Source organism: Caloenas nicobarica, chromosome Z, assembly GCF_036013445.1.
Source record: "Caloenas nicobarica isolate bCalNic1 chromosome Z, bCalNic1.hap1, whole genome shotgun sequence".
Taxonomy (NCBI): domain Eukaryota; kingdom Metazoa; phylum Chordata; class Aves; order Columbiformes; family Columbidae; genus Caloenas; species Caloenas nicobarica.
The window spans coordinates 14,841,815-14,856,343 of NC_088284.1; the positions used below are offsets into that span (position 1 = coordinate 14,841,815).

General features: G+C 37.8%; 1 protein-coding gene across 1 annotated transcript in view; it reads right to left on the bottom strand.

Annotated features, from left to right (window-relative positions):
* Positions 1 to 2,144: 2,144 nt before the first annotated feature.
* ANKRD31 (ankyrin repeat domain 31) overlaps positions 2,145 to 14,529 on the bottom strand; it is a 63,455-nt gene continuing 51,070 nt past the window's right edge. The window contains exon 25 of the mRNA XM_065656409.1: positions 2,145 to 2,327. Coding sequence (XP_065512481.1) covers positions 2,176 to 2,327 — 152 coding nt within the window. The 3' untranslated portion in view covers positions 2,145 to 2,175. The remainder of the gene's footprint in view (positions 2,328 to 14,529) is intronic.

A 14,529-nucleotide genomic window follows, 5' to 3' on the forward strand; every position in this document is an offset into this window, starting at 1 on the left:
AAATAATTCTGTGGAAATATTAATCTGAATTTGCAGCATTTGTTCACTGTATCATCTATTTCTCCTCTTATTCCCCATCTGAAGATGAACAGCAGGCAGAATGCCAGGGGGTTTGTATTCTTTGCATTTTATGTCCTTTTTACTTTAGCCTGTATCACACAAAATATGGGCTAATTCGCAGCCCAGGCATGGAGAAGGGGTTTACTGAATAAAAGAACTGAAAAATGAAAGGAGCAGGAGGGGCTGGGAGGACTAACCACTGCTGTTTGCCACTGGTGAGCAGGAGCTTTATTAGTCTGGTGTAATTAGGATCACTAATAGCTGCCTATCTTTGACTTGTGATAACATCTTTTATTTTCGTCCAAAAATACACTTAGAAAGCACAAATTTAAACAGAGAAAACAAAACACTGCATTACTGATGGCATGACTTCTTGCCATCTCTTAATGGATCTTTACAGTAAGAAAAAGAATCCAGTAGGGAGAACAGGGAAAATTCAGAATCTTACATTTGTTAGTCATATTGAAAAATATTGGCAAGCAAACACCTTTTTCAAGATGCTTATATACAATAGAAATATTGAAAAAAACCCTGGTAGTTTACTTCTACCTATAGCATCAGTAAGAGACAGCAGTTTTCATGTAACACTTTGCATTTGTACCTCTTAGCCCAGCTTGAATCAACCAGATTTTTTTGCCACTGTATTTTCGGATTGCCTTAGGTCATGTAATCACACGAATATAATGGACTAAAAGTATTACTGTCAAGTCCTCCCAGTTTTCGTACGTTAACTTTATTAGACATCTTGTAACAAAGAAAAAAACGTCAAACAAACCCATAATTCAGTAGTCACTGTAACAGTCAAAAGCCTTTCACTTTTCAGTGAAAGTGCAGTATTTGAATGAACATTTCCTTTAAACCAGTATGCCTTCAGGTTTGTTTGGCTGCAGCAGCTGAGAGACTGCTCCATTTTCTTTGTGTGTGTTAAGTGCCCTTTACGAAATACCTGTCACTCAGTAGCCCTTAACTTTTTTGACTTCCAGGCAGTTTGCATTTCTTTATCCTGACAGCCCATCAGGCAATGATTGCTCATGCATGCTAGGGTACAGTATTAGCTCTCTGCACACCAGAACCCTCTCTCTTCCCTAAACCACCTTCTGTTTAAGACACTAATCAAATCCCTGCAGAACAGCTCTTCGCACTCCAAACAGCTACCTGAGGTTGTTCTGTATTGACAGGAGGTATTTCTCATCCCATTCACTGGAGTTAGGAGTAGGAGGTGTTATTATTTCATCTCTTCTTATAATCCAGAGAATGAAAGAGCAAGAATGCCATTTGAATGCAGATAACTCTCAGGACAGTCAAACGTGTTATAAATATGCTACTGAAGCAGATTCACACACTGTAAAATTAAAACAAACAGAAATCCTCCAGAGATCGGGGTGAATATCTAAAATGTTGTTAGATTGAAAAACTTGTGTTCCACAAACACACTAACTGCATTTCCTGCCATACGCCAGCACATTTCTGCCTATCAGAAAGACTTGGCTGGAACATTAGCAGAATTTTCCTGAGCACTTCCAATAGCCAAGACTCATCTTTTAATCTCTCCCAGCACCTACCTCCTTCTCAAATGTTTGAATATATCCACACCATATAAAGCAAAGCTGCTGGTGATTTTCAAAGATGGTCATCTTGATTTTTCACCTAATTTAACAGCTTACGTTATTACACAAACATGTGCAGCCATTCCTGATAGCACGTGCTTGTGCAGCGCAGTTCCAGATTTAGGGGTAGGAAGTGATTATCGGTGTTGATATCCGTCTGTTTCTGTGCAGCCCCATCAAGCATGGGCAGCCACTGAAATTAGTGGAATTTCATATAAAGTCATCAACCTGGAATATAATTCACAATGAGCACCAGTGTGTAACAGTCCTCGTCTAACTCCCCGTTAATCTTAATCTTACAGTGCAAAATCCAATATTGACAGTTACCCTCACCTGCTACAAAGTACTCCTCAGTTCCTTGTTTACCCAAACAATCTTTCAGTCCATTTCAAGTGCTGGGCAAATCATTTACCAAAATGACAGTAACAAAGCATTTAGTTCTAAAATCTCAAACGTTTACCTTTGAGTAACAAGTAAAAAAAAAAAAAAGTTAGCACTCAAGAAGTCTTTAGAATCCAAAATCTTCACATCCTTTGTAGAAACTCCAGTACTTTTCCATTACAGCACATGGTAGAAACTCCTCTTTACGTACCACTACTATCTCACGGAATTGAAGAAAATGTGTCAGACTTTCCTCTGAGTTGAACTGGACAGAAGAGCCTGTTGAAAATGAATGCAAATGATTACAGTGCATATCAGAGTAACAGAAAACAATCACTGTCACTGTTATCCAGAGAGGTGTTAACAGCTTGTTAGAAGCACATAACTATTAGAGATCCCTAGGAATCTGTAATGCACCCTGGGAATCTTGTCATGTAAGAGCCCGGCCATCTCATCGGTATCTCTCATTGCACTCAGACTTCAGTGAGACACGGACCATACTACATGTCGTGGTGCTCAGGGTGGCTGGTCAGCCATCCCAGCCTTTGCCAATTATATAAAGGGAAAGTGCAGTTGTTCTTCAGCACTGCTTACATTTTGACACGTTATGTCCACAAATAGGTAGGTCTAGTGTACTGCCCCACAATTAAGGAATCCCTCTTACAAGGAATGCCCTTCCTACAGTCCTGAATGAACTATATGAAAAAGAAGGTGTACACCTGTATACAAGAAACTGCAGGACTGAACAATGGGTATTTGCAATATTTAAATATCTGCTGGACTGAAGCAACTATCGCAATGCATAAACTTCAAGGCACTTGTGCCAGTGCAGGACAAGCTGAATTGTTCATTTTCACTGTTAAAATCAGCAGCACAGTAACACTGTAAAGATCCAGCAGTAAGAAATGTTACAAGACATTTACTTCGTAATAGCACAGACTCCAAAAGTCATTGGGAACCGCAGAGCTCCAGAGTTACTTGGTTTTGTTCATCTTTTGTCCACACTTTCTCCCTTCAGTACACTTGCACAAAATATCAGAGCTGCTAAGCTGTCACAAACAGCCAAACGCAGAAATTGCCAGTGAGAGCAGAACCATCACATGTAGCAGACAATATCAAGAGAGGGAGGGCTGTCATGAAAGCTGGGATGGACTCTGTTTTAAAACAAACAAACAAACCAACCAACCAAAACAAATGACAAAAAGTGTTCAGACACCATTTAAGAGTCTTGAGAAGAAAAACAGGATAGGCATTTCAGGATTACTAAATCAGTCAAGGTAAATTGTTGTCAAAATGCAGAGAAAACATGTTTGAAATTACACCAGTTGGTCATTCAGCTTGCACTTACTTCTCGGCTACCACATGCCACCCCAACAGCTTGTCTGTCTCAGTTATCACAGTTTTCCAGTTGTGTCACCTACACTGATTCCAAAATGCAGAATATATTCACTGAACTGACAACATTGGCAGGTCCCAATGCTAAAACCATCAGAGTATCTTGCAGGTATTAGACCTTTTATCTCCATGTCTCAATAAAGATTTCCCTGCTGTTTCCTGACTTCCAGAAGCTCGCCACCCAAAGCACCGAAGTGGCAAACTGCAATCAGAAGCGAGAGGTCTGTGTTCGGAAGTGCAAATATAGAGTCTTGTGTGTGAGGATGTGTGTAGTTCCACACCCATGACATCCACAGAAAAACTTGTGACTCCAGCGAGAACAGGATTGCATGTGGTACCTCACGCCCCCTGTGCATCTTCAGCACACTCACGCTGTAACAGAGTACGTAATGGAACAAAGCACACGACCTGTTATCAGTCCAGGGTATATTTAAGTATCTTTGACTACAATAAAGATAGACAGGCCAAGCACAAGTCCAACCTGAGAAGTTACATCACAGCACTCCTCACACAGTTGTTATCGCTCATGAAGCAGCGGCCAGTCACAGCAGAAGTCAATTTAGACACTCACCCAGAAGTGGTGTTTCAAAGGGCATAAACAGGAATGCTTGGGTGGGAAGTCACAAAACAGTTTTAAGGACACCTTCAGGTAAAAACTATTTTAAAAGTAAGTCTGTGATTTTTTAAGTAAAACAAACTGTCAGAAACTGAGCCTAAACATTGTCATGTTGACATTGTCATGTCAACTACAGGTACATGACAACCATGGCTTCAGCCTGCTTTGATTAGCTGAAAAAAGCTTTTTCGTTCTGAAACGTACACATTTTTACGTAAGCACAGGAAAACGTCTTGGCAAAGCCTGAAGTTCATTTAACATCCTGTTTTGAGAGATCATAATTGGAGACAAGACATTCCTTTCTTAGTTTGGAAATGCTCCTCTCAGCACTCTCACTGCAATATTCTAACTTATTTACTAAAATTCTCAATCAAACTTGAAAGTGTAATAAAGATATGACCAAATAAATCTATTGAAATAACCTTTTTCAGCAGCTGGCAGCTTTTTTCTTTGATTCCTTTGGGTCAAATTAATGTTTTACCTGTTGGATTAATATTTTGTAGATTAAATGCCAGCATTCTATCATAAATACACTTTACCTGAGTGAATTATTAAAATATCTAATCGCTACCTTTCAGTAACTTCAGGTAACAGTCAACAGTTAGCAAAAGCACAGTTGTTCTCCTCAGTTCTGACATCAGAGATATCAAAGTTTCATAGACAATAATTTTTCCCTAGTAGAGATGGATCAGTAATTGAACATTTAGTTCCTGTGTTTCTTCCTCCATGTTCTGACACAGATGACTAATGTCCTTTCCATTTCCATTTTTCTTTCTCAAATCTTCTTCCCTTTTCTCTCTCCCTTTGCTTATTATTATTTTTAATCTTTTAATATCCACTTTGATGTTTCCTTTCTCCCTTTTGCTGTCCGTTAACTCTCATCTCCTTATAAAAGACCATCAGCTTACAGGTGTAAGCAGTGAAGAAAGGCTCCCACACCGCTACTGAAAACTCATTTTAGTGCCGTGGGTACAGAAGGAAGCTTAGTAAAGTAAGATGCACACAGGGAGGTCCTCTCTGCCTTCCTGCCCTTGCTGTCCTGTTAGGTGCTCTCAGCTTCTTGCCATCTTCATGAACTACAAGATAAAGTATCAACCAATATCAATACCAGAATGAGCCTTTTTACAATAAATCTGGGTAAAATGCATATTTTCTCTTGGTACTGTCTCTGGTCTGCTTGCCAATACCTTTTCTGTCTCTGTGGGTATCTGTTTTAGCCTTATACTTTTGAAACCATTCTAAATGTGCTTCAACTTGTGTTTCCATTTTGTTACAACTTCTGCAAAGTCTTGTCTCTAGCTGCTAAGAACCCGAAAATTGTATTTAAGGAGAATTCCTCTTAGTGATGCAATGATATGCATGTCAGATCAGAATCTCCAGTTGCATAAAGGTTAGTCACCAAAGATTGTCACTTCTGTGCAAAGTCACCATTCTCTGATCATTAAAATAACCCCTGAAAGATCAGTGTTTAAAAATGGCTATCTCACCAGTATCCTCCTTATTTTTCTCAAGCAAGAAACTGCTGGAACTATCCAGTGATATGGTTAAGCATTTTATAACTATTTTACTTGTGTAAATTATTTGTAAGAGGATTTTAAATGCTTTTGCAGTTTAAGCAACATATTTGAGGCAATTTATAGGTATCTGTAAATCCAGTTTCAATACTTCTGTAAAACAAGTAAAGATTATTATCACACCTGAGGGAAAGACAAACTGATTTGTAGTATTAGCGGAGAAGTCACAGGAGATGTTATTCTTCTGACTCGAATGGATCTGGTTCAGTGCCGCTAGTCTAAACATGGGCTACAGATGTGTAAGCAAAGAGAAAATCTAAGAACAACACACTTAAAGGTGACAGCCTTTGATCTGGAGTGCCACAAGGGAGCATTTAAAACCAAAACCTGCTTAAAGCGCTTTCAAGTTTCTTGGGCCTTAGCCACACTCCTCTCAAGAACTTCGAGAAGATCAGTCACAAGCCAGGAGTTGTCCATTCAGACCAAGTAAGGCCTTGGAAATGACAGCAAGTGCCTCACATACACAACATTTTTGTATCCTCTGACTCTTAAAGGCTGCTACTGAACTCAGGCACCTGAATTCTACCCACACTAGTGGTCACTTTGAAAATAACTTTTCTTTCAGCTGAAGACCTGGTATCTTGGAAAAAGAGATTTCTGTGGACAGATTGTCATTGTAAGAACAGATCTTTCTCTGACAAAATAGGATACTTTCCTGGTATTTTTTTTTCCCCTCCAAATGCCTTTACTTGTCTTGAGGTCTCTCCACAGTTCTTGATTGACTTCACATGATATAGATCTTAATTCAGATCCTCCTGTGAATGCTGGAGTCCAAGGTCTCTGCCTTTACAAACGCATCAGTAAGTAGTGATCTTTCTCTAACAATCAGACATATGATGCCAGTCAGACACCTGAAGTTAAGGTATCTGTCCTCTAAAAGATAAAAGCCAGCAGGGATTTTGGCTTGTTGTTTTTTGATCCTCTGTGCCCACCCCCATCCGGATTTTGAAAGTACTTTTTCCCCAGGAATTAATTTATCAAGTGATCCTAAATTATGCATGCCGCATTTTTTGCATTGGTAATTATGACCCTTTGAAAAAAATTGAAGGTTATTTATCACATCTTATGAAATAAATACATCATTTCTGTTTGGAAGATGCCTAATAGACTATAATGACCAGGTACTTCAGAACACAGCTCAGTGACAGAAGGACCCAGAGCACCTTCTGATAGTCCCTCAGCCTGCAGTTCTTTCCTTCACGTAGCAGATCTGCAGGTTAAGTTCCTCATTTTTCTGTAACTAGAATTGGTATAACAACAATGTGGAACATAATTCATACTTTCCCAATGCATTATTCTATTCTATTGCTTCCAGATAAAATGCTAGATTTGAGAAAGTAACATTTCTTCCTTCACTCAGTAAAGAATAGCATTCCTCAGAAGTTCATTCTTTCTTTTTGTCCTCCAGTGAGACTGGCAAAACTAATGTCACAAAGCAGAAAAAAAAATTACATGTCTAGAACCATGCTTCTTTGGAAGTATTTCACAACAGGTGCCTTTCTTGTTACACTCTGTATTTGCATGGAAAAAAAGACTTGCGGGTATGATTAAAGACCAAGAATTCATGCCTTTTATTATAAAGCATCAGTTTCAAGGTTTATGCAGAAATCTCTTTAATTATTTTATGTTTCATGTGGCAGAAAGTATTGTTCCAACAACATGGACCTGAAGATGTCATAGTTTTTCGAGAGACACAATTAATAGTAAATCTTTCTTCTTCTAAATGTCTGAAAGATGTTCAATATTAGTAATACTTTATAGCTTTCTTGCAAGCATTGCCTAGATAAGTGATATAAATACATTATTCCCCATTTAAACTTTTGCCTACATCATCATTTTATACAGTATCTGTTTCTTTTTCCTAGGTAAATGCCTGTTAGCCAATAACCAATACTTTATATGATATGACACATTCTGAATCATTATTCTTCAGAGTCCTTGGATTAACGTACTAAGATATTGTTAAGTTTTTTATTTAGCAATGTGGGAAACTCAAAACCTCCAATCTACTACAGAAAACCCTCAATGTTACAATAACCTATCAGGGAAATGAGAGAACAATTTAAATCTCAGTGGCTCTTACTTTCTTGAGTATAGTTGTAACATGATTTTTCCACAAAAGGTGAGAGAGGTACAATTGACATATACCAATCAGGAAATGTACACAGCCTCCCATAAAAGAATGTATATTCAAGACTGAACTAATAAAGAAATAAAATATACTAAAATAAGTACTTGTAAAATAAAACGTAATGGCTGATTCAGTTTTTCTCACACAAATATTTTTATACAGCAGTCCAGATGGCCTTTCAGTTTCTTGATTAAGTCAATCGCTGTATTTAGTTATCAAAATACTAAGTTTGAGTTTGACAACAACAAATGCATACACTAGTATCCTTTATTAAAAGGCCCCAATATTGCTTTAAAATGATTCACAGGAGACTATTTCTTGTTATAACTAGTGGGGTGCCGGTTGCCACAGTACGTTTCTTTCTTTTTAAACTTATTATTATTATTGTATACTTGATTATACAATAATTCACTTGTATATTAATTTGGAAGGAAAATACAAGGTTCTCTAAAATTATTTCTAACCATTTTAGAATTTAATGTGCCAAGATGGTGGATAAGAACAGTTCCAGGGCCCACCTTCAGTAAATAAAACCAGAACATTTTAAAACTCTTGCAGTTTATAGCACGCTGAGGTGACCACTGGAAGAAAAAAGGGACAAAGAATAAATCAGGTTTCAGCTCAGGTCAGAACAGCTATTTGATAAACAACAGCTCATGTTTTTTGTGCACTGGCAAAATCTACAGGCTCAGAAAAACTTCTAGAGCCTTCTGCTAGGCTATTATCATGTCACGATTTAAAGACTGAACTGTTTTGTTTTGAAGCTTCGTCCCAACTTTGTTGAAATTATCTCCTGAAAAAGAAAAAATATAGAAGTGTGATACAAGCTGAACAGTCGTGAAGGTAAGATCTTCAGGCTGTCTCCTAAATGTTTTCATTTGACATCGCCAGAGTGTGGTGTCAAAAAAGTCTGTCTTCTGTTTCAAGCAAAGCAGCCGCTGAAGCCACTGCCTCTTGAAGCTTGCTGTTTATCACGTTGCCTTTCATTTATGGCTTTCTTAAGTAAGATGAAAAGATAGATGTGTTGTAGGAAGATTATCTACAGCAGTTCTCTTTGGTTTAGTTGTCTCTCAGTCTCCATGGGACTACCAAAGCAGATGAAAATGTCACAGTGCAGCTGATGAATTAAGATGTGTCAGTTTTCAAACAATTTCTTTTACAACTCGCTTCACAAAGTAAAAAGGCCAGAAAGCCAGTGTTTAAAACTCTTGACTAGGAGTCAGTTTACTTATTTTTAGCCAGGCTTCTTAAAGACAGATGGTTTCTATACACAGCAAAGAGAGGCAATGGTTGCAAGTTTTAATAAGCAAGATTACAACAAGATATATGGGGAAAAAAAAAATCACTAGGAGCATGGTTAAGCATGTGAATATGTTGTACAGCACTGTTCTGGAATGTCGATCCTTGAAGATATTCATAATTTGACTGGACAAGGCACCAAGCAACCTTATCTGACTTGAATTTAGTCCTACTTTGAACTCCACAGACCCCAGCTTACACACATTAGTCTATAGTTCTGTGCAGTCACACTGTCACCTAGTTACTTCTGAGTGATTTCCCAGTTGCAGAAAAACCTGACTGACAGATTAAGAAATACAGGCATAAAATTCTTAGAATTGGCTTCCATTGCATGTAGTCCTTGAAAGCTGCTTGGTTTTTTTGTGGTTTTTTTTTTTTTGGCCTCCTAAAAAGTGAATTTTGTTTGGCTCTTGCTGGTCACATAGCTCACCACTGAGTCAGTCATGCAACATTCTACCTTCTATCTTCTTGCTGATAGTCAAATAAGAGCAGATAGAGGATTTTGGAAAGGAATAGTGTGCAGATGGAGGAAGCCTATACTTCAGACATGGTATGCAAAGTTACTGGAAAATATAGCTTTGTAAATTCTTCTGACAGAACTATGTGCTTCTTTCTAAAGTCTGTAAGTACCTAAAGCAAATGCCTGGAACTTTAAATTGATGGAAAATACTTTTAAATATTTTGTCTGCAAGCCATAAAGAAAACAGCGTAATAGCTGCACCTTGAGATAGCTCTGAGATGGAAAAAGATTATGGATAGAAGTATTTGTCTACAATCTCACTTTGCTTCCAAAGTACAGAATACAAAGAATGTATAGTTCATCTCCCTGTCTTTTACAGTCACATAAATGGGGACATTGTGTAGTTGATGAATATTCTGCTATAGGTAACACAGAAAACACAACTATTAGATGCCAGGGTTTTATTTTTGTGGGGTTTTTTGTGGTTTTGGGGGGGTTTCTTTTGTGGTTTGTTTGTTGGAGTTCTTTTTAAACATGTCCAAGTACTTCTCTTCCATATTACTATTGCCATTACCGATGGTGATGACGAGCCACTACTTCAACAGTACCAAATAAAAAAAAATTCAGATATACAGAATCAAGTTCCTTTAAGTCATGCCGTTTTGTAAAAAACAAATAAAATAAAATAAAATTAAACTTGGGGCTCTCAGTTTACATCTTGACTTTTCAATCACTACATGACATTCATCATCTTTTCCAGGTTTCACCTAAAACGATGAAGAATAGTAGAGTTTTCCAGTAGTTTCTGACATAGTTTTCTGAGCCTAAGCAGAATTTGGGGCTCTGAACTGGAGCACTATGCAGCACAAAATATATTGCAAGCTTTCAAGAACGGGTAACATTTCTTTGCATTATAATTACATGGAGCTTTAAACACATTGCAGAAAAAATATACAGACTAGATTTGTTGTTTGGACTAATACCAAAATAATATCTTCAATCAGTTCAAAGAGGCACATGACATCCCTCTACTGAGGAGTTTACAATTTAAAGTCTAATGGAAGATTCTTGCAAATACACACATATGATGCTTACTAGTAGGCAAATTTTACAGCTACCTAGGAGGTACTGTAATGCTTAATAGCTTATTTCCATTCTACTGGAGCAATTCATTGGATTTAAATATTCTCTGGCCAAGTCAGCAGTTTCAGCATCACAACTCTGTACTAGTGCACAAGACAAGAACATAAGATTGACTAGCAAGAATCTGAAATTAATTACTCCTCTATCATTTTTCAGGACTAACGAAGCCCAGAAAGTAAACTAGTTAAAAGCCAATTTATACACCTGAGTTTTACAGTCAGAATTTATTTAGCATGAAGTAAAGCAGCAATGGCATTGCGTATCTGACTGGTTCTTTGTAAACAAATGCAGAGGGCAAACAAATACAGCAAATCCATCTCTGGGCTATGAGGCTTCCCATGGCACTTCCAAAGCTTCATTTAAGAGACTCAATATAATACTCACAGATACACTTGTTTTTAAAGGAATCTCCTTAAGTAGGAGTTTGCTTTTCACAGTTAAAAAAAATATTTTGGTCAGACTATGATGCCTGAAAAGCTTCTCAGAACTGGATCCAAAAGGTTTGTGTTCTATAAGACAGGTATGTGCTGGTGGTTAAAAATTTTAAAGGTTATAGTGCATGCTAAGCAGTTTCTTCTTTCATTTAACAGGGTAATTGTAGAAGGCGTAAACAAAAATGTATATATGGAACATTTCTGTAAATTTCCAATCTATTAATTTTTATTGTATAATGAATCTTTAATTTGACATAAGCCCCACTGTCTTTTAGCAGTTACCTTTGCTACAAAATGACTCTATACTCTTGCTCTAAAACTTTCCACACAGGATTAACCACTCAGATAATAGGGTGGCAAGGACCATACATGCTACAGGACCATTATCTTGGTAAACAGAACTATAACTAGTAACTATATTTGAGAAAACATGAATGCGGCTGTTCATCTGTTTAGCAGAGAAACATGACTCCTATGAGCCACAATTTGTGCAACTTTTCAATTCATATAAAAGGGCAGTTCAACCTGGGTTTTTGATGCATAGATGTGAATACAATCTACTACACAATGTATTTTTTATAGCTTTAAAGAGCATCCCCCTCCAAATATTCTGCCCTGGCATTTAAGATACCAAGCCTACTTGCTCCTTTTAAAAAAAATTTAAAAAGGTGAGATAACATAGCATTTTCTGCAGAGGACTCTCAGCTCTTGAGTTTACTTAATGCTTTGCACTGTAGCTGCAAGGTCTCTGTACAGACTAGCAGAAGCATAAAGCATTGCTTTATAGTGGGGATATACTTTCAGTTTACAATGGCTGACACCAATTAGGCTCTTCACCTCTGATTTCCCTCTGTATCCCACAGCAGACCTGACTCAGCCCTGTTACCCACTTCAGTGCCAAGTGTCACCAGTCTGAGTTCGCGCTGTTTGCGGTCAATCAGGGTCAGCCCTCTGCAGTGTAATCAAAATTGGCAGAGGCAAAAATACTAGGTCAAAGTGCAGTAAGCACTGTTTAAACTATATGAATATTACAGATAGGGTTTAATGTGTAATCAACATACAAATGTAACACTGAAAACACAGAGTTACAAGCTCAGTCAGCTCCATGAAGATCAGAGCCCCTTCAGAAACACTTCCACTTTTCCCTTTAAATTATATTACATCAGACTCTTCAGCAACACTTTTGTATCATATTTCTCCACCTAAGTCCAGAAGACATTTGTCTAATCTATTATTTTTTGGAGATACTTAACCTACTACTTAAAATGATATGCAGCTATTTTGTTAAATACATCAAAATAACAAAATGTTTCTAATTTGGGCACACGAAAGTCCAACATACTGAGCTCTGAAAAACTTCATTATTGAGTCATTCAGATCAGTGCAACCCATCAGAAGAGTCATCATTTTTCCCCAGTACTCCTTCCTTCTCCAACACAAATAAATTCCATGCCACCTACTTTCTTTCTGCTTTTGTATATCTTGTATAGCCCTTGCACCCACCATTAGGTTTTTTAGGCAGTTAAAAAAAATCTTACTCTTAAATTCCCTGGTAGCAGCTGCTTCTCTTTCAGTGCACAGCAACATTTTCACAGCTGCTGTTTGTGGCAAGGATGGGGTTTTTGGCTGAATATTGCTCAAGTCAAAGCTCCCAAGAGGCTGAGCAATGGAGACAGCACCAGGACTCTGATGGTGCTGGTTGTGGTTGCTGGTGTCACTCATGATAAAATTCTTTCCTGAGAGCATAAAAAGATCAAGACAACTTTGTTCTAAGAACAAACAGTATCGTTTAACACTGGTGGTTTAATGGTTTAATGCACAGAGCAGTCAAGCTTTTTATTTTTCTTAAAGGTAAATGCTGAGATTTTCACTTAGCCTTTTACACTACGTAACACGTGTAAGGGCATACTTTCCTCTGCTCCTTTACCAGCACAGCCGTAGCTGCTGTAAGATGACTGAGGTGTTCTCGTATTTTAAAGTATGTCTTCCTTGGCAAAATTACATTAGATGCAATGTAGACTTAACTTGAAAAGTAGCCTACTAAATAGATGTGAATTTCACTGCTAGTCTCAAGGAAAACAGAAACAAAAGATATCACATATGATCTCAGCAAAACTATTCTAATTTGCTTTCATGCAACCTCATTGAGCTCAGCGGCTCATTTTATGCTAGATACCTGAAGTAACACTAACATAGACCTTCTGAAACAGCTCACATGTTTCAGCTATCAAGGAATCATCTGGATTGCCTTGAAAACACCCTTTATTCCACACAACTTTGGGGTCTTTCATGACCTAAAGGTGAGCAAGAGTTGTTCTAATCTTTACAGATGGCTAATGGTTATCAAAGGCTGTAAGGGATTGCCAGAGCATAGGAATTGTACTGCTCATGCAGTTTTCCAAAGACCATCTTCCTGAAACAGCAATCTGCAAAATGAATGTCCATATCATGCTTACTGTGACAACTGGATATGCTTTTATTTTAAGCCACTTTGCTGGAATTTCAATGTGAAACATCTAACACCAACATCTGCTCTGCAACTGACATCTGCTCTTCAGCTGATATCTGCTTCAGAATCCTTGTTATTCTTGGCCATTTTTAGCAAATATTATGTCATCATTACATGTATCAGAAAGCACAAAGGAATATATTCCAAGCCATATAATCACTGTTTCTTCTGTCTTCCTATGTACAGACAGTCTAAAAGTATTGTTTATTTTCTTAACGTTTTGTTCTCACTCAGACTTGAATACAGAAATTCCTGCTTTCTGCTCACATGATCCTAGAAGAGATGAAAGGCTCAGACTCAAAGAAGGGGCATAAAGTTATATTTAGTTAGGACTTAGATGACTAATTCCAAAATTGCAATCTTTAGAGTTTCTCTTAAATACCTACATTGATCTGGGACTGCTTCACTACATGGGCTCTTCAAGTGTTTTGCATTAACGTTCTTCAGGTACCTCAAAATCTGCTGCTATACAAACCTTGAAGCACCTTAATCTCAACCAAGCTGAAAAGGTGGGACATTTCTTATGCTGGCAGCCACAGAACAGCAACTCCACCTGTCTTGCCTAGGGACCTTGATTTAGCAGAGGTTCTTACGACATGCTTCTCGAATTGGGATCTATACAAAGTTCAGTGGTAGCTACTTTTTTCCGTTAAAAGATGGCTAGATACAGCCACTGCCTTATACAACTTTCCTCCCACTTCCCCATTCTCTTCATACAGTAACTCAATGAACACTGAGATAAGATTTGGGAAACTGGAAGGAGTTTGGGAGAGGGGTACTTAATAGCATTCTCCTCCAAAAACATTCAAATTGTCAGGCCCCAGTCTTCTTTTTTAATGACGCTCTGGGACGCATAGAAAAGAAATTCAGTTCATTAGTAATGAAAGAAAAAAAGAAGATTGATTCTTTATAAAAGCAGG